Source organism: Leucopleurus acutus (genome assembly GCF_964270905.1).
Source record: "Leucopleurus acutus genome assembly, chromosome: 16".
In the NCBI taxonomy this organism is placed as follows: Eukaryota; Metazoa; Chordata; class Mammalia; order Artiodactyla; family Delphinidae; genus Leucopleurus; species Leucopleurus acutus.
The window spans coordinates 9,413,635-9,438,257 of record NC_139158.1 but is presented as its reverse complement, the minus strand read 5'-3'; the positions used below and the strand labels follow the sequence as shown (position 1 = coordinate 9,438,257).

General features: G+C 55.7%; 2 protein-coding genes across 5 annotated transcripts; one reads left to right on the top strand and one right to left on the bottom strand.

The window, feature by feature from the left end:
- The first annotated feature begins 3,647 nt into the window (after window positions 1-3,647).
- METTL27 (methyltransferase like 27) lies at window positions 3,648-7,801 on the top strand. Of its 4 annotated transcripts, XM_082857183.1 has the most exons (6): window positions 3,648-3,695; window positions 4,008-4,134; window positions 4,687-4,815; window positions 5,029-5,164; window positions 5,537-5,629; window positions 7,402-7,801. In XM_082857183.1, the coding sequence occupies exons 2-6, from the start codon at window positions 4,012-4,014 to the stop codon at window positions 7,662-7,664; spliced, it is 744 nt and encodes a 247-aa protein (XP_082713309.1). In that variant the 5' UTR covers window positions 3,648-3,695; window positions 4,008-4,011; the 3' UTR covers window positions 7,665-7,801. The 4 variants fall into 4 exon arrangements, with proteins under 4 accessions (XP_082713309.1, XP_082713308.1, XP_082713311.1 ...); XM_082857182.1 differs by lacking the exon at window positions 3,648-3,695 and having other exon boundaries at window positions 3,892-4,134; XM_082857185.1 differs by lacking the exons at window positions 3,648-3,695; window positions 4,687-4,815 and having other exon boundaries at window positions 3,892-4,134.
- Window positions 7,802-8,709: 908 nt separating this feature from the next.
- On the bottom strand, window positions 8,710-10,402 carry CLDN4 (claudin 4). Its single transcript, XM_082856319.1, has one exon. The coding sequence runs from the start codon at window positions 10,166-10,168 to the stop codon at window positions 9,539-9,541; it is 630 nt and encodes a 209-aa protein (XP_082712445.1). The 5' UTR covers window positions 10,169-10,402; the 3' UTR covers window positions 8,710-9,538.
- Window positions 10,403-24,623: the final 14,221 nt, after the last annotated feature.

Below are 24,623 nucleotides of genomic sequence, written 5' to 3'. Positions count from 1 at the left end.
AAACAGACTCACAGACATAGAGAACAGACTTGTGGCTGCCAGGGGGGACGGGGGGAGGGGAGGAATGGGTTGGGAGTTTGGGATTTGCAGACGTAAACTATTATATATAGAATGGATAAACAACAAGATCCTTGGAGTCCACTCCATAGAGGATCTTATAGGAGGTGTTTACAGGTCTGTAAATGGAGCACTTCACCACCACCCACAATCTATGGCACAGGGAACTATATTCAATATCCTGTGATAAACCATAATGGAAAAGAATCTGAAAAAGAATATGTGTGTGTGTGTGTGTGTGTGTGTATACACATATAACTGAATCACTTTGATGTACAGCAGAAATTAACGCAACATTGTAAATCAACTATACTTCAACAAAACAGATTTTTTTTAAAAAGTTTCTTTCTGAGTCTTTTTGGCCGTCATCATTTCCAGCTCAACATAATCCACATGCCAAAGAGACATTTTGGGGTGGCAAGTTTTGCTCCCCTACACAGATAACAGCTGAAATCTGGGTCTCCCCCACTCCCTCTACTCCCCCAAAACTGCTCTTGCCAAGGTCATTAAGGGAAATGACAATAGCTATTGCAATAGACAAATCCTAAGATCTCAGGAGCCTAACACTGTGAGTTTATTTTTGTCCATGTTACCGTGCAGTGCAGGTTGGTGGGGAGGGCATGGCTCCCCACAATCATTTAGGGCTCCAGACGCCTCCGTCTACAGACCCACTCTCCTCTGGGTGCTTAGAGCCCACTCCACAGAGGGTCCTATGGGAGGCGTTTATGGTCCAGGTCTGTAAATGGAGCACTTCACCACCACCCACAGCCTATTGGCCTGAATTTGGCCACTCGGCCACACCTACAGGTAAGGGAAGCTGGGATGTGTAGTCTAACTCAGGGAGAAGAGGCAAACTTGGTAACTCGTGTGCGCTATCGGGGTCTACCTCAGCCACCAAAGGTCTCCATGTCCCTACACCCAGTGCTCAGTTCTTCAGCCTCATTTTACACCACCTACCAGCACATCGGGCAACGTTGGCCATCCCCCATCTTTTTGTTTTGCAGATTTTTTTTTTTTTTTTTTTGACACCACCATGTGGCATGTGGGATCTTAGTTCCTTGACCGGGGGTCGAACCTGTGCTCCCTGCATTGGGAATGCCGAGTCTTAACCACCGGACCACCAGGAAAGTCCTTTTTCTTTTTTTTTTCCCCCATCTTTTTGAAACACTCTGTTCTTCGCATCCTTACTTTCTCGGGGTTTTCTTCAACACTGCTAGACGCTCCTCTTGTTACCTGAAAACTGGATTCACCTCTTGGTGGGTGTTGAGACAAAAGACACAACCAAGCCAAAGATAGGAAGAAGGAAGGATTCATTACCTGCAGCAAGTAAGGAGGACACCTGGGATCTTTCCCAAAGCAGCATCTCCCTAAACAGCAAAATTGGGGAAGTTTTAAGCTAATGGTATACGCATATTCATGAAGGGGCCTGAGCAGAGGAGAATTCAGCATAGAATTGGAGCAAAGGCCCACAGAGTCCAGGCTGTAGTTGATTGAAGTCAGGAGGGTCATTGTTGTCCTCTACTTGGGTGGGGGCCTTAGTTCCCACAGAACTCAAAGATATATTATTATGTACATGCTTTGAGGATGAACTAGGACTCTGCTTTATCACTGCACTATTGTCTGACTGCCTTTTCTCTGTTCCTGCATTCCTTTGTTCCTTTAAGATCACTGGTTACTGAGACCTGTTCAAGGGCAAGCATTGTGGCCAGGCTTAGACCACAAAATGGCTTCTCTTCTGTCCAGAAAACCATTCCTGGTTCTCTTTCTCTGGGGACCCCCTAACCGATCTGCTTACACTCTGAAACACTGAAGTGTTGGAGGTCCTCAAGCTGGATCCTGAGGGCTCTCCCCTCCCCTTTCTCTTCTCTGAGCAATCTCACCCGTGCCAGATGCTTCACTCACCACAGGTTGTACTCATGACCTTGAATCTGTCTCCAGCCTGGCTTCTCTCCTGAGCTCAAGACTCTGGCATCAAGTAGACATCTTCAAGTACACATCTCAAAGTCAACATTCCCAAACTGTCAGTATCCTCTTCACCCCAAACCTACTCCTCTTCCTGGGTTCCCCCACTACGAATGGCACCATCAACCCTGGACATCAACCTCCTGCCTGGCTAACTGCAACAGTCTCCCAAACTGCCTGCCCACACCTCAATCCCCTACAAGGGTTCTCTAGGCTAGTGCCTCTGAAAATTCATCTGCATAGAAATCACCCGGAGAGTTTGTTAAAAAGCAGATCCCTGGGCCCTACGACCACCCCATTCGATAGGCCTGGGATAAGACTCAAGAATTTGCATTTCTAACAAATTTGCTTTTCTAACAATTGCATTTACCCTAAGGTCCTCCCCTGGAGCAACCCAAGCTAATGATGCTGATGCAGGTGCTGCAAGTCTGTGGACCATACTTTGAGTAGCAAGGCTCCCTGCTCTGTCCAACTCGGAGGCCACGAGCCACAGATGGCTGTTTAAATTATTTAAATAAATTTTAAAATTCATTCCTCAGTGCTGAGACAGGCAGGAAGGGGGCAGGGCACAACCATTAAATCCCCACCCCTCCTCCAAGATAGTCAGAATATCCCCCCCACTCATTAGCATATGAAATTATCCAGCCCATAAAAACTAACCTCCCGGGCTTCCCTGGTGGCGCAGTGGTTGAGAGTCCGCCTGCCGATGCAGGAGACACGGGTTCGTGCCCCGGTCCGAGAAGATCCCACATGCCGTGGAGCGGCTGGGCCCGTGAGCCATGGCCGCTGAGACTGCTCTTCCGGAGCCTGTGCTCTGCAACGGGAGAGGCCACAACAGTGAGAGGCCCGCGTACCGCAAAAAAAAAAAAAAAAAAAAAAAAAAACAAAGAAAACTAACCTCCCCATATTTCAGGGCAACCTGTCACTTTCTGAGATGGCCCATACTCTGTCTATGGAGTCTGTATCCCTCTCAGTAAGTCCACTTCTTACCTATCACTTTGCCTCTTGCTGAATTCCTTCCGCAACAACACATAAAGAACCTGAGCTTCATTAAGTCCTGAGACCAGGTATGTGATTTCACCAGGGAGATTGTGAGTTCAAGTCCCCTTCTAAGCCAGAGATTGTGGGTTCAAGTCCCATCTGAAGTGCGACTGGCTTCAAGTCCCAACCTATAGTGTTTGTTTTCAGCAGCACTAGGCACATTTCAAGCGCCACTTGAACAGCGTGTATTTATAAAACATTTCCATCACCAAAGAAAGTTCTACTGGACAGCCTTGCATGGATCTTGGTGACTGTTCTAAAAATGAAGGCTAATCCTAGGTCTCTCTTTGGTCCGCAAGAATTCTGAGGCTCCTACTGCCTAAAAGCTGATGCTTTGGAGAAGCATAAAGGACGTCAGGAGTCGGGAGGGCACAGAGAACGTTACTCAACCTAGATACCTTCCAAACTTCTCAGCAAGATTCTGGGATCTTTCCGGACTGAAGGCGGGCCAAGAACTTTGAGCTCATTGGCTGGTGGTGGAGGGGTGGGCGAGTTGCCAGCGCTTTCCTCTGATTGGACACTTTCTCTTAGCAGAAAACCAATCATCGAGGGAGGTGGGGGCGTGGCCAGGCTCGCCTACAGGCCCTTCCGCGAGTTCCAGCGCCCACCCACCCCGCTGGCGTGTCAGATTGGTGGTGAGTTCTGAACCCCTACTACCTAAGGGGCCCTTCCACCCTGGAATCCCGCTCGCGTTGGCCGACAAGGAGGTGGGGCAGGTCCTCCCTCCCGCCGCGGGGAACACCCCTTCCAGCAGCCCTGAGTCCCCAGGTGTCCAGCCTCGCCCTCCCTGCGATCAGTGTTCCCACCCCCACCCCCAGTGAAATGGGATTGCATTGTGCCGGTGGCCGGGAGAGGCCCCCTCCTGACAGCCTCCTCTGCTGGGCATGATGGGTGGGAGGGAGGTGAGACTGAGGTGGGCCTCAGGACATGGAAGCCGTGTCCCACAGGAGGATGGCTCTGGAAGAGGGCCGGAGCCTGCCCGAGGTGCGGGCGCGAGTGGGGGCTTCGCATGGCATCACCGACCTGGCCCACAAGCTTCACTTCTATGACCAATGGGCTCCGGATTATGACCAGGTAAACCGGCCGGGTCCTCACCTCTGCTTCCATCTGCTTGCCCGGCCTCAGTTTTCGTGTCTGTAAAGCCGGAATAGTGAGCCTTGCATCATCGCAGGGCAACGAATGTGAGAGGGAAGTAAGACCTGGGTGCAGCCCTGCAGTCCTGTCTCTTCTGGGACTGGCTCCTCTTCAGCGCATCCACAGTGGCCCTGCCCTCTCACCAGCCCCATCTTCCAGACTGGCAGACCCTAGAGATCAGGGGCCAAGACATCCCCACCCTGGGACTGCAGTCCAGGCAGAGGTGCCACTGAGGGGTCAGTATGAACTAAGCAGAGAGCCATGCCAAGGCCCACAGAAAAGACCCCAGCCGTGGGCTGAGGGCTACTCTCCAGTCCCCGCCCCTTGACAGAGGAAAGCACCTCATACCTGGTTCTCCCCTCACTGGAGTCCCAGCAGGCCCTGGGCCCCCGACACACACAGCTAGGCCGGGCTGACTCCTAGACCACCCAAAAGGAGGTCCCCCAAACACTGGGGCACGGGGTGGCTCTTGGTGCAGCATTCTGTCCCCAGGATGTGGCCGCCCTGCAGTACCGCGCTCCCCAGCTCGCAGTGGACTGCCTCACCCAAGCCCTTCCAGGTCCACCCCACGCTGCCCTGATCCTGGACGTGGCCTGTGGTACTGGCCTAGTGGCTGCAGAGGTGAGACCACCCTAGATCCCCTGCCCTCCCTTCAGCCCCCACTTGCTCAAAATTCCTACTACCCCAGGCCCCAGATCCCCGCCTCCCTGCTCGGACTCACTGGTTCCAAACACTTGGGCTACATCCACTGCGGGGACCACTGTCCTCCCCGAGGTGCAGGGACCTAAGTGGGAGGCGGCAGGTATGAATTGTGACTGGGTCCCCCCACCCCAGCTGCAGGCTCGGGGCTTCCTCCAGCTGCATGGGGTGGATGGGAGCCCAGGGATGCTGGAACAGGCCCGGGCCCGTGGCCTCTACCAGCGCCTCAGCCTCTGCACCCTGGGTCAGGAGCCTCTACCCAGCTCTGAAGGTACTCCCCTACCCCCTTCAGCACCCGAAGGCACACCCTCTGACCAAGCCCACCTGACGTAGCCCCTTTCTTTTGCCAAGACTCCATCCCCCTTGCCTAGCCCTCCACAAGCCCCCTCCCACACTGAGTCCTGTTCTCTTTTCGAGCCCCCCAATCCCTCACTGAGACGCTTTCTCTGAAACTTCCATCCCATGATCTGACCTCAGTCCAGGACTGGGCCACATCTGCCGTATCCCCCACGGGATCTGGGTCCCACAGACACCAGGGGCAGGCCTGGTCCCTCCCCAGGCCCCATCACGCGCACCATCCCCCAGGGTGGTCTGAGGCCACACTGAAGACAAACCACCACACCACGTCCGCACCTCCACACAGGGACCTTCGACGCCGTGCTGGTGGTGGGCGCCCTCAGTGACGGCCAGGTGCCCTGCAGTGCCGTACCTGAGCTCCTGCGGGTTACCAAGCCAGGTGAGCAGCAGCCCATCCAGCCACACGCAGGCACCTTCCCTTCTCCACACCCACAGACGCAAGCCTCAGAAAGCCTCAGGCCAAGCGAGAGTAGGGTTATGCCCGGGGTCACACAGCCTGGCATCCCAGCCACAGCTGCCGTCCCAGGCTCGGCTGCAGCCGTCACCATCAACAGACCCAGGCAAACAGGCAGGGCGGGCAGGTTGCCAGCTTGCCTCTTATCCACTGGGAAACCGGAAGCAACTCCACTCTCCTCTCCAGCCTCTATTTCCTCATCAGTAAGCAGAGTGGCAGAGTCCCTTCCCTGTAGGATTACACTGAGAACTGGGTCAAGTAGTGTCTGTAAGGCCTGTGTTTCAGTCCTGGCACATAGTAGGGGCTCCGTTGAGTTCCCTCATCTTCCAGCTTCCCCACTAACCTAGGGGGAGTCTCTTCTCTTTCGTGACCTCAGTTTCCTCATCTGTGAAATGGGGCTGCTCAGGTGAGATGATAGATGTGAGTGCTTTTCTATAAACTCCACAAGTGGGGCTGATGTGCAGGTGAGGGTTGTGTTTACTGTGCTGCTACTGTGTGCCTTGCCCCGTGCTTGCTTCTGCCCTGGGGAGAAGGTACACACCCAACCCACATGCCCCGGAAAGGGGCCAGGGGAAAAAGACCAAGCCCGAGGTGGGCCCACAGGGCTGTGCTCAATGCCCTGAGAATTCAGACAAGAGAGGCATTTGGGACAGCTGGGATGGGGAGTGAGGGGCAGTCCACGCAGGAACACAGCCTAAGTGAAGTCCCAGGTAGAAAGGAGAGTGGTGGCGTGTGAGGACCACGAGGCTCAGACCTGGCTGCAGGACAGGATCTGGAAGCCCCGAAGGTGCCCCATCACAGCAAGATTGCATCTGCTCCCTGCCCCTTCACCCCTGCTGGGCTCAGCAGGGGCTCTGGCTAAGTCAAGACAGGTCTAGGCAGGCCTCATCCTCAGGGAACCGCAGAGGCTGACAGATGCAGGGACATTGGTGGCATCAGAGAGAGAGGTAGTGATCAGGCTCGGGAGGGCAGGAAACTCCCATCACCTGAACAAGTAAGGACCAGACCTCCTCGCCCAGCCTGTGCTTGCCAGTCCCCTCAGCCGGCCAGACTGCCCGCCCACATGTCACAGCCTCCTTGCTTCAGAGCCTTTCCTCTCACGAAGCCCCTCTCCGCCAGTAGCACCCTGCTTCTCCGTACCTCCTCCTCCAGGAAGCCTTCCAGTCTCCTGTCTCTCCTGAGTATATCTGAGCCCGCATACACTAGGTGCCTGGAGAAGACCTGGAGTGACAAGGTCGTTCATTCATTCAGCCAGTGCTTACTGACTGTGCTGGCCTTCCTGTGAGACAGGGTAACCATGCCTGCAAGCTGGGAAACTGAGGCTCCAAGAGGTGAAGGGAGTTGCCCAAGGTCCAAAGCCCATGAGCATTCAGACACAGCCGTATCCTCCAGGAGAGGGGCTGGGTGAACAGTGAGAAGGGAGCCCCCTCTGTCAAGGGGATTCAGCCAAAAATTCCCAGCATAAAGGACACTCAGGCCTTGAAAGGTGTGTAGGAGGCTGGTAAGCTGAGGAAGCAGAGGGTATTCCTGGGGGAGGGATCAGTGAGCACCAGGGGCTTGGAGGTGGGAAAGGCTGGCCCGGGGGCAAAGCTGGGAGAACTTCCTCCCTTGAGGATGTGAGCAGGAAGGGGACAACCTTCCTGTCCCTGGCTCCTGCCCCTCCCTCACTCTCCTGCTCCTTCCCCACCCCTCCCCAGGCGGGCTGCTGTGTCTGACCACCAGGACCAACCCATCCAACCTGCATTACAAAGAGGCGCTGGAGGCCACCCTGGCCAGGCTGGAGCAGGCCAGGGCTTGGGAACGCCTGGTGGCCTGGCCTGTGGACCAGTGGGAACTGGCCACCTCCGAGCTCGAGGTGGGGCCTGGCACCTCTGACAGCGACGGCTTCATCTCCGGCATCGTCTACCTGTACCGAAAGCAGGAGGCAGCCCAGGCTGAGGGAGTGAGGCCCAGTGCCTAGCCCCCAGCTGGCCTCCGAGCCTCCATGAGGCCTTGGCCAGGCCCATGGCTGGGCCTCCTCTGCTTTGCCTGTAAAACGAGGCCGCTGCACCAACCCTGCCCCTCGGGAGAGCCATGCCTATTAAATGAGTCCCAGAAGCGGCAGCAGAGCTCTGGCTCGGCGGTTTTCTCACCCCTGCAAAGAGTGACATCTGTCCCTATGGAGGACAGAAGAGAAGAAACAGGACATAGAGGGGCCCCATCCCTGGCTGTCCCTGTGCCAGGCACGATAGGGCAACAGATGTGACTCTGACCCCTTCCGGGGTGTAGGGCCCTCTCCCTCTAACTCACAGACCAGGAACCTGTGCTCACGCATCTGGGCCTTGGCCAAACACTTTCACGTGTCCAGGATTCGGTTTCCTCATCTCTAAAGGGATCGGAACGCGGAGCCGAGGGGCTCAGGGCGTAGCTTGGAGGCTGCCCCAGAGCTGGGCAGGTGAAAGGGCCTCGGTGACTGTCCGCACCAGCACCAGGTGGGGAGGTGAACAGGGCTGATGATAATGCCTCCAGACAGGAGCCAGGGAAGGCTTCATGGAGGAGGAGGCGCAGAGCTGAGCCTTTGGGACTAGAATTCAGAAGGGTGGAGAAAGGAAGAGGGACGTTCCAGGCTGAGGGCAGAGACAGCCTGAGCAAAGGCTGGGAGAACGGACCTGGGGGGTGAGCAGACCAGCCTGGAGGCCCAGATGGAGCTGGAACAAAAGGAGGGGAGGGCAGGTGGCCCATCCCCCAGGGCTGGCTGTTCTCATCTTTCCTCCCTCCTACAGTCCCCAGCACTTTCCTAAGGTCCTGGGCTTTACGCTCTGACAAATGGAGGGCTTGAGCAAGGTGACTCCAAAGCTCGGGGCCAGTTTCGACGTCTCACAATTCCCCAGAACCAGTTTTGTAAGTCTTCTGGTCCTGGCCACCACACGGTCGTCCTGCCCCTCACCACCCCCCTGCCCAGGCTTCCAACCCTGCCCTCCCCTCCACCTCCGCAGCTGAAATCAGAAACGATACAGTCTTCCTGTGCACAGGTCCCATTTATTGTAGAAAATAATAGCAATTACCGTGACAAATAGTTTAAATTACAAAACAGAAACCACGTAGCAGCAGGGGAAAGCCCCAGGACTTCCTGGGGTTAGGACCAGAGAAAGAGCATTCCCCCTGCCTCTCCCAGGCTCTCCAATGACCTTGGCAGGGGTGAGGATCCAGAGGTGGCCAGTCTTAAGGGGCCCGGGGTCCTTCTTCGGAGCCCGCAGGACAGGGGCTGGAAGGGGTGTGGGCAGCCTGGGCCACATGTAGCCCCCTCCCCCACCACTACCCAAACCAGTTTGTAGCACCTCTGCCCCTCCCCTCTAAACCTGTCCGTCCACTCTCTGCTCGGCAACTGTGCTCCAAGGGCAGGTGGGTGAGCAAGGCGGCCGTTCTCATGGCCACAGGTTTCCATGGGCAAGGCGCAGCCCAAGCGCTCGCTGACCCACCCAGAGGATGCTGGCAGACGGAGTGGGGAGGATCAAAGAAGGGGGCCGTGATCAACACGGGCATAGTCCCATGGTCCGCTGAACACCCACTCAGAGGCAGAGCCCAAGCAAAGTCAGGGCTGAGCTGTCCGGGCCAGCAGGAGCCAGCCCCCCGTATCCACAGCCATTCCGAGGAGCGTGGTACAGGAGTCTCTTTCCATCCATCCTTGCTAGTGTTGGAGGTGACCTTGAGAAAATGTCCGACAGGGCCAGGAGGGGCTGAGGGCTGCTGGCCAACGGCCTGGCTCAGTCTCTGCTTGGCAGGCCATCCTGGGGTCACAGTAAGCTCAGTCCAGGGAGAAACAAAGCTGAAAGGAAAAGAGTCAACGGTAGCGCCTTACACATAGTTGCTGGCTGGAGCGGAGCGGGCGGCAGAGTACTTGGCAGAGTAGGGCTTGTCGGTGCGCGGTGGGCAGTTGCAGCAAAGCAAGGCCCCACCGAGCATCAGCAGGCCAGAGGCGGCCCAGCCAATGTAGAGCGAGGCACCCATCTCCCGCTTCTGGCCCGAGGCCACCAGTGGGTTATAGAAGTCGCGGATGATATTGTGGGCCGTCCAGGACACGGGCACCATCACCAGCAAGCCGGCCAGCAGGAACACCACGCCGGCCACAATCATGGTCTTGGCCTTGGCGCTCTCATCCTCCACGCAGTTGGTGCACTTGCCGCCCACCACCGAGAGCAGCACACCGAGCACGGCCAAGATGATGCAGATGACGATGAGGGCGCGGGCCGCCTGCAGGTCCTGTGGCAGCGCCAGCAGCGAGTCGTACACCTTGCACTGCATTTGGCCCGTGCTCTGCACCACGCAGTTCATCCACAGGCCCTCCCAGATGGTCTGGGACGTGACGATGTTGCTGCCGATGAAGGCCGTCACGCGCCACATGGGCAGCGCGCAGCTCAGTATGGCGCCCAGCCAGCCCAGCACGGCCAGAGCGATACCCATCACCTGCAGCCCCATGGAAGCCATAGCTTAGCGTCTGCTGGGGTCTAGGACCTGGAAGGCTGTGGGGATCCGGCCCTGGAGGCTGTAGGAGTCCAAGTGCCGAGGATGAACACTCAGCGTTCGCAGGGAGGTCTTTCACGGCAAGTCCAGAGGCAAAGCCAGTTGGAGCAGCTCCGGGTGCCTTTCCTGAGGGTCAGAGGCACAAACCCAGCGAGAGTCAGAGTGTAACACAACCAGTTCCTTCCTGCCGACAGCTGCCGCAAGCTCTCAGGCTAAAGACTGGAGCGGTTATAGGGCTCCGCGGGAGGGGCGGGGGCCGAGGGAGGGGTTTCAGTCCCTGGAGCCGCCCCCTGACCAGTTTCTCTAGATTCCTGAGCCTGCCAACAAAAGTACTTTCAGGCCCCAGCCCTTGGCCCCTGAGTCACCACGCTGGAGAGCCAGTCTCAGAGGAAACTGCCCTTTCCCCCTGCCCCCAGGCCCGTGCTGAGGTCATCACAGCCTGCAAACACCTGGACATACCTGGGGGGCCGGAGCGGGGAGCCGGGCCCAGCCAGGTTTGGGGCCTGAAGACCAGGGTCCCCCCACCCCAGGGCTCCCTCATTCCAGGCTTGGGTGGTTGGATGGAAGGTGGCTACCTTCAGGGAGAGGGTCTGAGGATAGAGTCCTGGGAACGTCAAAGAGCAGCCCCACCATGATTACTGATGTTAGAGTCCTCATCAGCTGCATCACTGGCCTGACAATTACTGTTAAGCGTCTCGCCATCCATGCATCTGCATTACCCGTGTCTGGACATTGGCCTGATGTGGTCCAGTTTTAAGGACCAAGGAGCTGGGGGGCCCGGACTCCTGGGTCCATCACGTGCCCTCCCCATCTCTCACCACCATCACCTGGCTTCCCAGCCCTGCCGGAGGAGGGGTCTCGGAGGTGATGCCCTTTTGGCCAAAGAGAGAAGGAAGCCTGCCCCCCACCTCAGAAGTTTCAGCCAGTTTCTGCTGGGGCTAAGCCGGCTTGGCCAGAATTAGGTCGGGGAGGTCACCAAGAGAAAGCCATGGGCCAGACCCTGGGGACATCAGTCCAGCAAACAGGTGTTTACTTAGTGAAGATACACAGAACCGTCCTCTGATAAAGCCAGAATGGGAGCAAAGTCCCATGAGACTTGGAAGGGGAGGAAAAACTCAGCTGGGGTGTCGGGGGTGGTGCCTGGGAGGGGGCCTGACAGGGAAGGGGAGTTGCCTGGCATAACTCCAGGCAACTGGGTTGTGCTGCAGAGGCACTGATGACAGAAATTGCCATGGACGGGGCCCTCTGGAGTTGGGCAAGACAGCAGGACTAGGTGAAGGAGAGCTTCAGGGAGAGGGAACAGCGAGCGCCAAGGTGCCCAAGGTGGGGAGATGCAGCTAGTTCTGGGAACCAGAACAGATTCAGAGGAATCCAGTCTGACCAGAGACGGGGTAGTGGGGGAGGGACCAGAGGAAAAGAGCCAGAAATCTCTGCCTCAGGCATCTCGGAGCCCTGGGCTGTGCACAGAGGCTGTGAGACCAGCAAGGGCATTGGATGCCAGGTTGAGAAAGGGGTCTCTGGAAACAGGATGGAGGTGAAAGCCGGGCAGAGGGCAAGGATTAGGAAGGGCCTGATTCAGGGCAGGGGCTTTGGGAACCTAAAGGAAGGAGTCACTGTGGTGGGGAGAGAGAATGGCCAGGCTCATCCTGGCTGGATCAAGGGAACCCCACCCCCATTCTTCCCCACGTGCTGGGGAGCTCATCCCTGAGCCCCCAGCATTGTCCAGCCCCGTGCCTGGTGCCCTGGGGCAGCTGGGTGTCTAATCTGAACCTGGCAGTGGTCCCTGAGCTTCCCGAGAAAGAGAGCTATCCTGTGTGCGTAATTTGGGTAGAAGCTTTCTGTGAGCTATTTAAAACGTGCTGACAGCCTGTGGAACCATAGGGCTGGCTGGGATAAGCTAGCGCGATGGGGAAACTGAGGTCCTTGTACTGTGGTTGACTGTAAACACTTCGGTCTCCCCTACAAGGCTGGGGGCTCCTGAAGGATAGATATTCAGCCTCAGAGCTCAGCGCAGGGGTTGACACCTACTAGGTGCTCAACAAGGCAGGAGGCATTATCCCGGTTCCCAGCTGCCCTCCCCCACTCCCCCTCAGCCCCAGGCACACACACCAACACAAACAGGAATAGTTCCTGCCAGGACCACGCCTCCCTGGCATTCTCCTTACCAGGCTTCGAGGAACAGCACGCAAACAGGCCTGTGGACTGAGCAACGGAGATACTGCCCTTCCAGAGGGACGATAAGTGCTTCCCTGCAGTGACCTCATCACAGCCTGCCTATCATTAAGCAGGGCAAGGACTCTTACTGCCTTTGCACAGATGGGTGAACTGAGGCCCAGGGAGGGCCGTGTGGGGCTTGCCCAGAACGGGGTGGGCTGGTCATTCCAGCCCTTCAGTAAGGTTTCTGCCTACAGAGACCCTCACTCACCCCCTACACGCCCCCCCTCCCCCGACTTCCTGCTCTTGTTCTGGGACACAGCCGACTGGCACTTGGAGAAGCAGCAGTAGGGGAGGGGGAGCACACAGGCCCTAGAGCTTTCCACCTGTGGCCCAACAGAAGTGACTAAGAAGCTGTCCTTCCCTGCCCAGCTCAGCCAAGCACTTCAGAGGCAGGGGAGGGGCTGAAAGCTAGGGGGAGGACAGGTGCAAGAGGGCCCAAGGCAAAGGGCAGGCCCAGGGCAGGGGAGCTCAGGTGGAGCTCGAGGTGCTCAGGTGTGAAAGAGAAACAGGAGCCAGTCCTGGGGGAGCTGTGAGCCCTCTGCACATGAGTGGAGCTGGAGAAATATTTGCTGAGGATTCATTTACGCCAGGAGACACTGGCTGGGTCCCACGCACCTGCTGCAGGAAAAACACCGGCAAAGCCGGAACAATTTTCCTACAACCACTCTGGCTCCCTGGGCCTGGTCCTCCCAACAGCTTAGACAGTCTTTCACTGTGACACTTTACTAGTGTGTCTGCCATTCATTACTTTTGCTTTGGGGGCTGAGAGGGCAGGGTTAGCACTTACTTCTTTTTCTTTCTCCCAACATACACTAACTTTACGCCAATAGAATTGTATCTTACACGCTGGTTTTTATCAAGGACAGCGCTCTCTCCAGCCAGATCAGGTCACCCATCTCCGCCCATAACCCTCTCACCAGCCCCGTCACCTTGGGGGAAGCCAGCTCCATCTCTGGGCCTCAACTTCTCTCTGTAAATTGAAGACATTAGCACATTTCCCGATCTAAGACAGATGTGAAATAAGATGAGGATGTGAAAATGCTTTGCGAGCTGAAAAGCTTGGGACCGTGAGGAGGAAAGAGCCAAGTTCATGTCACAAAGCATCAGGCCCTCGGCTCTGGTTCTACCCTTGCACCGAAGGGGAGCTGGGACTTCTCAGACCCGGGTCCCCGGGGCCCCAGGGGCTCAGCCAAGTCTTTGATCACAACACACACATACACACACACACACAGCCTTGTGCCCAGCTCCCTGCATGTCCCTGGGAAAGTGGCAGATAAAGTCTCCCATCCAACCTTGAGGCGCCCTACTGCCATCTGAGCCTTCTTTGTCCTTCTCTGGTCTGTGCGGGTCCACCAGACCCCTGCCGAGGCGGCCAGAGGGATCTCTGAGGGCTGAGCGGACCTGGGTCCCGGGACCCTTCACTCGTCTCCGCTGGGACTGGGAACTCTAAGGCCAGGTGTCAACTTAAAATTATTCTTCCCCACCAAACATACGTTTTGATCTGTGTAAAACCAAATGGCTAGGGCTTCCCTGGTGGCGCAGTGGTTGAGAGTCCGCCTGCCGATGCAGGCGACACGGGTTCGGGCCCCGGTCCGGGAAGATCCCACATGCCACGGAGCGGCTGGGCCCGTGAGCTATGGCCGCTGAGCCTGTGCGTCCGGAGCCTGTGCTCCTCAACGGGAGAAGCCACAGCGGTGAGAGGCCCGCGTACCGAGAAAAAAAAAAACCAAATGGCTTTTCTGAAAAAAAAAAAAAGAAAAAGGAAGAAGCCTCACTCTCAGCTCAGAAATCAGTCTAGCTGGAAGTTGGCTCAAAACGATTTATTTTTGCAGGAGTTCACTAACTTCTCTGCCCACAGACACAAGTTAAGATCCTGTTCTTTTTTAAGCAGAGACAATGTCATTAAGTTAAAAATTTGTTTAAATTTTAGTGAATAATCTGCAGTGGGTTGTCATAATTCTCCGTGAGTGTAAAGATTGTGTCTCTGAGTCACTTCAGAGCCATCGTCCTGGATGGTCCCCGGAGGAGGATCTCCTGAATGCTTCCAGCAAACAGGCGGCCACTTCCAGACCCTGGGCCGGTATGCGCTGGCCGCCTCCTGCTGGCTCTGGCAACAGTGGGGATTTCACTAGGGCAGGCCCAGCCCTGGCTGGGAGGGCTGGGCCCCAGGCTGGGACTTTCAGAATCTGGGGCAGAATGTGGTGGTCCTTTTATGGCTCTCTTCTGAGATGACCCCAGCCCTCCCCGGGTTGAGTCCCAGCTCTGTCACTACCAATTCTGCGACACTGGGCAATAGAATTAAACTCTCTCAACCAATTTCCTCATCCGGGGAAGGAGGACAACATCTCCCTCTGAGGCAGTGGGAGGCTCCGTGAAAACACGGAAGCAAGGCCCACTCAGTCCACTGAGATTCTTCTCGCCGCCTTGACAGGGGTCCGGCGGGCCCAGCCCAGGCCCTAGAAAGCCACGGGCCCTGGGCTCAGAAGTGGAGGCCAGGTCCTGGGCTGAGTGGGTAGCCCCCGGCCCGTAGCCTGGCAGCCCACACCGGTGGCCACGCTCCCCACTTGGCCCCGGAGGGGGTAATGACAGGCCTGGTTCCCCACATACATGGAGGGAGAAGGTGGGGTGGGGTGGCATCTCCAAGGAAGAGAAGCGAGGCCACGCTGCTGGCTGCAGCCCCACGGCCCAGGCACTTCTGGGAATGAGATGGAGGGATGGCGGGGATGGAGCTGGGTTCAGAGAGAGGGAGGAGCTGAGCGGGGGCGGGGGATGGGTGGGGGGATGTGGGTGCTCTGAATGGGCTTGGCTAGAGAGAGGGGCTCAGCGGGGGAAGGGCTCTGTGAAGGGAGGGAGACTGAAAGACAGGATGGGACTGAGTGAGTTTTTAATTAGTTTCCATGAAATTAGTGCTTCTGAGTCCAGCTTCTGCCTGGCAGTTTCAAAGAGCCCATATTTATGCAAGACCGGAGCCATCCTCACCGCCCACCCTGCTGTCCACCTTTCACAAGCCACTGCCCTGCCTCTCAGAGGGGTCCATCCCAGGGACAGGAGAACTCCTTCCCGCCCCCCCAGCCCTCCCTCCTGCTCCCCCTACCTAACTTCAGAGCAGCCCCTGTCTCTTGATTGTAAGATACATCCATTTTCCAGAGGCAGAGGAAGAAGAGGACTTAAAGGCCAGGGGATCCCCGAGGACCTTCTAATCTTTTGGAGGGATCAGTCCTGCCCAGCCCACACCCCCCAGCCAGGTCACTGGTCAGCAGGAGTTGGGCCTGCTAAGGTGCCTTAGTATTATGAGACATCATTTTTTCTTACTACAAAACCATGCAGGGCACCATCTGTCCCATTCTAGAGATGAGAAAACTAAGCCTCGGAGAACTGATGTGACATTCCAGGGCCATGAGAATCATTAGAACAGTGGGAATTGGGCCAGTGCCTGCCCTCGAGACCCCCTGATCTAAACAGACAACTCCCTAGACCAGAGAAGGCAGCTCTGTGTGGGCTCTGGAGGAAAGGGTCAGCAGCATCCTGGGCCCAAGGCGGGCTTCCTGGAGGAGGGAGAGGGAAGGAGAGCTGTGAAAGGTGAGTAAAGGCTTAGAAGCCTATGGAAAGGAGAGAGTTCTCTAAAAAGGGGAGCGGCAAGGGGCAGAGACTAGGGGCATTTTGGGGGCCTTGTGGTGTCTGGAGCTGGGCAGGTGGTGGAGCTGGGCTGGAAGGCAAGTTGGGCACATCAGGAAAAGCCTCAAGTACCCAGCTCAAGAGCTGGGGTGCCCAGGGGAGCCATGGACAGGCTTTGAGCAAGGGTAGGCCCAGACAGCTGTTACTTGGGCCTTCGTGGTAGGTTAATTGGATGGGGAGAGCCAGGAGGGCTGCCCTGCTCTGGGGTGGACGGAGCCCTGGGATATTAGGGGGACATCTTGACCCAGGACCAGCTAGACCCCCCAGAGCAGCCTGCTTCCCCCGGGCCAAGACAGACGTGGTCTCCAGTGGGTAGAGCCAGGGGCTGGAGTCATCCCTACTTGCTTCCTGCCCCCCCCCCCCAAGTGCGGACCCCAGGGGATCCTGGAACCCAGCACCTTTTCCCTCCCAGCAGCCTGGGCAGGTTACACCTGATGACGACAGCTTACAGAGAAGCTGTCTCTACTTCCATGACATACCAAGAGGGAGAGAGAAACTAGCAGGTCAACCAGGGGACTCCCAGGTAGGCAGCCAGTGAGTCAGCAGTGACAGACCAGGGACAAAACCAAAAATCTAGGGATCCATTGTAAGTGGCATTTCACCCCAGCCCCAGGTGACTCAGAGATCACATTACCTTTTCCTCCAGGCCTGGCCGGCATTCTCCTACTGGAGTGCCTCCAGGCATGGTTGGGGTAGACAACACCCACAGATCCTGACCCCTGGCCTTCTTGGGGCCCAGTTCAACTGCCAGGTCTTTGTCCTACCGCCCGGTGCGCCCACTGACCCAGCCCTCATTCTCTGCTGGCTCCCAGCTCTGGATCAGTCTAGCCCTGAGGAAGGGTACAGCCGGCCCTGACCTGCCCGCCATGGGCTGGGGAGCAGGATGTGGGGACCAGCTGGGAGCAGCCACACCTCTGGTTAGTGTGAACTTTTTTTCTTTTTCAATGTTCTTTTTATAGCAGGGCTTAACCTACGTGATTTGAACTTTTTTTTTTTTTTTTTTTTTTTTTGTGGTACGCAGGCCTCTCACTGCTGTGGCCTCTCCCACTGCGGAGCACAGGCTCCGGACGCGCAGGCTCAGCGGCCATGGCTCACGGGCCCAGCCGCTCCGCGGCATGTGGGATCTTCCCGGACCGGGGCATGAACCCGTGTCCCCTGCATCGGCAGGCGGACTCCCAACCACTGTGCCACCAGGGAAGCCCCAACCTACATGATTTGAACTTTTGACAAGGACCTGAGCGCTCACCCACAGCCCTCGGTCACACCCTCCCTTCCCCCTCCATACAATCCCTGCTTCTCTCCAGTGAGGTTGGGGGACTGCAGGTGCCCAGGGGGCTGGCCAGGCGCCAGTGGCTTGGTGTCACTGCCCCTCAGCATCACTCCACAGCTGTTCAGCCCCACATCAGCATGAAGCTGCCACCACACACCTGGGCATGCACTGAGGGTCCCGCGTGTTTCTTTATTTTCTTTTAATCCACTTCATTCCAGTTCTTTGCCACCTCAGCGGGCTGGCAGGGCTCTCAGCCTCAGAACTTCCTGCAGCTCCATCTCTGACCAGGGATATTCGACATCCCAGGACATCGGGAAGTCCTTCCTTGAACCATCAACCATTGCCAAGCCCTGGGTGCCGTGGAAACCTCCAGGCTCCAGTCTGCCTGGACCCCTCAGGGTCTGGGGCTCAGTGGCCTCCCAGCAACACCAAGGAATCAGAAATCACTGGCCTCGGGACTTCCCTGGCGGTCCAGTGGTTAAGACTCCGCGCTTCCACTGCAGGGGGGCACGGGTTCAATCTCTGGTCAGGGAACTAAGATCCCGCAGGCCACGTGGCGCAGCCAAAAAACGAAAAGAAAGAAATCACTGTCCAGGAACCATATGGTCATCAACTAAAAGGTATCACCTTTCATTCCTGTGAGTAGTGCCTGGCGTATGGTAGAAGCATGTAGTAGGAACCTCCCCACACGCCACACGCTCTCAAGTCATCCTCCCGCCCACATCACTGCTTTCCAATAGAGGAATCTCTCTGCTATCCCTTCCTCCTGTCCCCACTCCAGAACACCAAACCCCAGCTCTTCTTGACCTCGGCCTTTACCTCAAAGTCAAGCCCAGGGAGAGCTTCTGCCTCAGCCTTGGCTCTCTTTCCACCCCACCCCAGTCCCAAGCCTGACCAGTTGCTGCTGGGAACGGGGAAGAAGAGAGAGCAGAGGCAAACTGATATGGCAATAACCCCCCCACGCACACACACACACCAGCCATGGTTTCCTCAGCCTCCTTGCTGGCCTCCCACCGGCCTCACCCTCCACGCCCACTCACCCCCAAGCCCAACTCACCCACAGAAGTCTTCCCCAGGCGCCTCCACCCCTACACACCCCATACTAAAGTCTGCCGTAATCTGGCCCAGCCTTCCTCTCCTGCTTCATATCCTGAATCATACCCATACACGCTGGGCTTCCCTGCTGATGGGGAGAAGGGTCCCCGCCCCATGCAGCTCTGGCACCCGGGCCTCCCTTTGGGATGAATCTGGTGCAAAACTGCCCTCCCGGCCTTTTCCCTTCTTTGCGCTCTGGACAGTCTGGGGCACTCAGGCCTAGTCATCTTGGAAGACAAGGGCAGTGACTTTAATAATAATAGCTACCTGAATGTTCATAGCAGCATAATTCCAACAGTCAAAAGGGAAACAACCCAAGTGGCCATCAGAGGATGAACTGATCAACCATGTGGGCTATATTCATGCACCGGAATTATTTTTCAGCCATAAAAAGGAATGAAGTGCTGATCCGTGCTACAACATGGGTGAACGTTGAAAACATGCTAAATGCAAGTGTCAGACAAAAGGTCACATATCGTATGATTCTGTTTACATGAAATGTCTAGAACAGGCAAATCTATAGAGACAGAAAGTAGATGAGTGGCTTAGGGCTGGAGGGGACGTGGCATAGGGTGGTAGAGGGTACAGGGTTTCTCTTTGGTGTGATGAAAATGTTCTAAAATTGGCTGTGATGATGGTTGCATACTCTGAATAGATTAAAAAAACACTTTGTTATACACTTTAAATGGGTGAATTGCATGGTGTGTGAATTAGAGCTCAACAGAGCTGCTTTGAAAAGAATAATAATTAGCACTTGTCAAATGCCTGTCAGGTGCCAGGCAGGCCCCACACAGCCTCTGTTACCCCTCAGGACCTTGTGACGTATAATAGGAGTGGATTTCTGCCCCCAGAGAAACCACATGCACGTGAGGGTTTTTTTTTTAATTAATTTTAAAAATTAGAGTATAATTGCTTTCCCATGTTGTGTTAGTTTCTGCTGTAGAACAAAGTGAATCAGCTCTATGTATACATATTTCCCCTCCCTCCTGAGCCTCCCTCCCACCCTCCCTTTCCCACCCCTCTAGGTCATCACAGAACACAAAGCTGAGCTCCCTGTGCTATGCAGCAGGTTCCCACTAACTATTTTACACATGGTCATGCGAGTTCTTTTTTTAAATTCAACTTAATTGGCTATTCCAAAGATTTTTCTTTTCTATTTTTGACAATTGGAGCCCTTAAGATGCACAAGGGAATTGCATTTTGCATTTTAATTTTTATTTATTTATTTGGTAAAAGGAGCAAAGCAAGGACCTGGAGATATATACTGGAACAATCTCCTTAGAAGAATTCAGCAAAGTAGAAGATAAATATTTAAAGAGGAAAGGTGGGGAGGGGGGAGGGGTGGTTAATATAGTGAATCAGTAAGTCACTTCTAAATTAAACAAAACTGGAGTTGAAGAATAAATAGGTTTCCAACTGGCTGTTGCTGTTTTCCTTTGAAAAAAATAAACATTAAAAAAAAAGGGCTGTGGCATTGAGCTTTATTGAAATAGCCAAGTGGCCTGTTTTTCAGCTAGTATGCAGTAAGCCTAGGAGTTAGGAGAGAATAGCTTCCTGCTAGCAGGAAACCTTCGTCTTGAGGACCTTACCCAGGCTCAAGGTGTCCTCTGAGGGGAACCAGGATTGAAGTTTTTTATTTCTCAGCAAGAGCTCTTCTGCGTGGCAAGGGCTCAGTAGTACGAAATAAAATGACAGTTCCTTTAGCGCTACAGGATATCCGCTGTAACTCATTGAGAGACCACCCCAGTTCTTTCTGTTTTGTTTTCTGGGTTTCTTTTGCCTTTGTAGGAATCAGACACCTCGTGTAGAAAAAATGGTTTATGCCGAGTAGAGGTGACTTTAGGCGGCAGCTCCCAGGCGATTTTGAAACCCATGCCGAAGTCCCTCCCCTTGTTACAGATGGCATAGAAGTCACAAGTCTGTTAACTGGACTGTTTCTTCTCCTGCCTGTTGTTCCTGCTTTCTCTATTTCTGTCTGGATAGTCAGGAAAAGATTTAATGTTTCATATTTAAACAAAATATTTAATGTCTACACAGTAAAATTATTCAAATTTCAAACCAGTATTGAAAGCAGTTGGAAACCAGCTGATAGTTTCTTAATCTCAGATTTAGAGATGAATGTAAACTGTATTCTGTTGAAACGTGCAAGTGTTCAATTCATGCCGTTTAAAAAACTCCTGCCTCTAGGTCATTGTTAACGGGACCAACTTGTAAAGTTTGTAGCCTTAAAGAAATCTCCATGCATTTGTTCTGCTACAGCTCAAAAACATGAAGTGACTGCCTGGAATTTGGGGTTAGTCCCAGTGTTCAGGTGAAAGAGAGGTGACAGCTTTCCAAAGAAGGACCCAAACACACTAACACTGTCTTCTATAGGGATTGTTGGGCAGGCCTGGGTTCCAGGTCTGTACAGTGAACAGGAGGAAGGAAGAGCTCTGAAACAAGGCTCCGATACCATGGGTATATGTAGGAGAGAACTAATAAGATTCTGTTAATTAAGATCCAAAAAAAAAAAGGGCTATCATCCCAGTCTACTAATGTAGATACCAAAGCTCAGAGCATTTAAGTGACTTCCCCGAGGTCACACAGCTTGTGGAGGCAGGATTTGAACCCAGAACTGTCTGAAACCACAGCCAGTGTGTAACCACCACACCAAACATCAAGTCTACTCAAGTCTGTTTTCAGGACAGCCGGGAGCTTGCTCGAACTGGGGAGAAACTCAGAAACCCTCAGGCCCTGTCTTCAAGGGTTGCTGGTCGGGTTGTGGACACGCAGGAGTGGTGAGACCTGCCCGAGGTGGTGTGGGGCTGGGATAAAGGGCGCGGGGACCTAGCAGGATGGTGGAAATACAGGGTGCCTGTCCTAGGCAACACCCCATCTCCACCGCTACAACCCCCTGTCCAGAATGAGCTGGGACGCCCAGCAAGGTGACAGAGGCCCTGGCAGTGGCGCTGCACCCCGGGGTACAATGGCTGCGTGTCCATCTCCCCGCCAAGCCTGGGCCCGCCCGGCCCTCTCAGGTGTTGCCCCCGTGTGTTTGCTTATGGTCACTGCAGCCTCCGCCGTGTACTCCAGCCCGTGGATGGGAATTTCGAAAATCACTCCTGCTAAAGGCGGGTGGAGGAGTGAACAGGGAATGTTGTGATCGTCAGAAAAGTGATGGGGCCGCCCAAGGTACCCCTAAGGTGGGGTTCAGCGAAGGGAGGGGGTTCAGGGTAAATGGTGAACCACAGGATGTACAGATTTTTTTCATCATGATGAAAAATAAAGGCTGACCAGTGCTGTGTGCATGGCCGATGCCGTTCTCCCCAGGGTGGGTCCAGCGGGGCAGGCCTGAGGTGGGCGCCCTTGGGTGTCTGCGGAGGGCACAGCCAGTGTGGCCGAGGCCTTGATGCACAGGCGGAGGAGGTGGGCATCCGGGCAGGAATGTGAGGTCCACGGGAAGGAGTAACCCGTGGGGTTGGGGTGGCTGTGGCCCCGGCAGTAGAGGAGCGCCCCCCAGTGGAGGTGAGCGTCACTGCAGCCTTCCTCTAAGTACCCCCGAGGAAAGCCCTGACACCCCATCTTGGGTCTGTCGGGTCGGATGGGGTGAGGGCGCCTAGACCAAGGGCTCCGACCTGAGAACCAAGAGCCTAGGAATGAGGAGGGAGACTTCTCCTGGGCCCTCACGGAGGTGGGTGGTGAGGAGGGTAGGCAGACGAGTGTGCGCCTCTGTGAGGAGAGAGAAAGAAGGGGAGCAGAGGTAGGGGCTGTCCAGGAGCCCCTGGGGTGACTCAATTCCGGAGTCACAGCCCCCTACTCTTCCCTCCTCCACATCATGCCCCTGGGCCTGGGAAGATGGCAGGAACCCTGGCCCCCATGTTCGGGATGAAATGGAGAGCCAGCCAGGCCAAGGCAGGCTGGCCCAGACGCAGCCCGACCCTGCCCTGAGCCTCCGGCCCTCTGCAGCAGCCCGCTCACCCAGTCGCGCTTCCGAGCTCACGCCCTCCCGCGCCCCCGCCCCCAGAAAAGCTTAACGAAGAGACTCAGAGAGCGGAAGGGGGCTCAAAGAGGGGTCCTCAGTGAGCGGAGGGGGGCTCAGTGAGGGGAGGGGGCTCAGTGAGGGGAGGGGAGCTCAGTGAGGGGAGGGGGGCTCAAAGAGGGGTCCTCAGTGAGGGGAGGGGGGCTCAGTGAGGGGAGGAGGCTCAGTGAGGGAGGGGCTCAGTGAGGGGAGGGGACTCAGTGAGGGGAGGGGGGCTCAGTGAAGGGAGGGGCTCAGTGAGGGGAGGGGGGCTCAGTGAGGGGAGGAGGCTCAGTGAGGGAGGGGCTCAGCAATGGGAGGGGCCATGGGAGGAGCGGCTGTGAGCGGGCAGAATAGTCAGCACATAGAATAGACCGGGGAAAGCCCTGAGGGGTGGGTCCAGGCCGCCTCATGCCAGCTGGGCAGCGCCTGGCTCCGAGGCAGCCCCCGGGCTGGGTTTCGCCCGCCTGCCTGAAAGCGGAAGAGGCTTGGGCAGGGCCTCTTTATGGCTCCTGGCGAAACCTGGCCCCCGGGACAGGGAATAAGTTTCTGGTGGGGGGGAGGAGGGAGTGACTCATTCCCCCTCCCAGGCTCCTGACACCCCAGAGCCTGGGAATTACTCCCAAACAGCCAACCAGGCCCGGCCGAGAGAAAACAGCTCCACCCCACCCCGGCTACTCTCACCTCAGGCCTCCCACCGTCACCCACAGGGAGGGACGGACCATGCCCGCAACAGTGGACACCTTGGAGGAGAAACACACCCTCTCACACAAACACAAACTCAGGCAGACACACACCCACAGGCTAAACGCAATCCCAAACCTCCGCACCCAGAAACAAACACCCGCCATCCGCGACAGCCCCCAGAGCCCCCAGAAGACAGCGCACCGAGAAGCCACCGTCACTCGCTCACAGCAAAGCACAGCACCCAGCGAGCCCGAAGCCCAGCTCCCAGACTCAGCCGGACCCAGGTGTGGGCCCTCTCTGCTGGCCCAGAACCAACCTGGCTTCGCAGTCGGCCAGTTTAAGAGGCTCTTGAGGGAAAGAGAGGGAAGGCGCTGGGGCAGCAGAGGTGGAGGGAATGCCAAATCGGGGTGCGGGGGACCCCAGCCTCCTGCTGAGGAGAGACAGCACACACTGGGTTTTAACCACCCCAGGGCCAAGCACTGTCTTATCGCAAGAATCTGAGGTGCCCCCCCAACCCACCCTCACTGCCTCCTGCCCCCCACCTTAGGCTCCATCTCAGGGAACACACATAATCTTGACGTCTCAGCACAGGTGTCCATGCAACAAAAGCCGGCTGCAAAATCGCCTCTCCAAGGAGTCCCTGGAATCCCCAGCCCCTGAGCACATTGGCCATTTCTGCCCCAGCTGCAGCATCTGCTCCCAGTATATGTGATTACCCACCTCAGACTGAGACTTCCCAGGGCAGGGCCTGTCTCTTCTCGGCAATGTCTGCCCAAAGGCAAGGCCATGTCTCTCCAATCGGACCAGGGCCTCAGTGTTAGAGATAGCAGGTGTGCCAGACATGATTATTTTTATTGAAAGTTACAGAAACTGCCAGTGTTTACTGTAAGTCCCAAAACAAAAGTATGGGAATTGGAGGGAATAGTTATAGGGTGAATACGGAGGTTTCTCTCCAGAGCAAAATGAGTCACCAAATTCCAGAAAAGTCACAAGGTGGAACAGCATGGGGATCAGCATATAAATTCTCGGACTTCCCTGGTGGTCCAGTAGTTAAGAATCTGCCTTCCAATGCTAGGGACACGGTTCAATCCCTGGTCGGGGAACTAAGATCCCACATGCCGCAGGGCAACTAAGCCCGTGTGCCACAACTACTGAGCCCGTGTGCCACAACTACTGAGCCCATGTGACACAACTACTGAAGCCTGCGTGCCTAGAGCCTGTGCTCTGCAACAAGAAAAGCCACCGCAATGAGAAGCCCACGCACCACAATGAAAAGCAGTCCCTGCGCACCGCAACTATAGAAAGCCCGTGTGCAGCAACGAAGACCCAATGCAGCCAAAAAATAATTAATTAATTAATTTTTTTAAAAAAGAAACTCCAACATGCTGGAGGAAGTGTTGGTTAGTACAATTTTAGAGAATCATTTCACAATATCTGGTAAGGTGGATGACGTATATACCTATGACCCATCATTTCCA

Excerpts from the sequence above, each read along its gene's own strand:
- METTL27 (XM_082857182.1), top strand. The coding sequence starts at position 3,988 with ATGGAAGCCGTGTCCCACAGGAGGATGGCTCTGGAAGAGGGCCGGAGC. Across the intron at positions 4,135-4,686 it reads GGGCTCCGGATTATGACCAG|GATGTGGCCGCCCTGCAGTA; the intron begins GTAAACCGGCCG and ends TTCTGTCCCCAG. Across the intron at positions 5,165-5,536 it reads GCCTCTACCCAGCTCTGAAG|GGACCTTCGACGCCGTGCTG; the intron begins GTACTCCCCTAC and ends ACCTCCACACAG.
- CLDN4 (XM_082856319.1), bottom strand. The coding sequence starts at position 10,168 with ATGGCTTCCATGGGGCTGCAGGTGATGGGTATCGCTCTGGCCGTGCTG.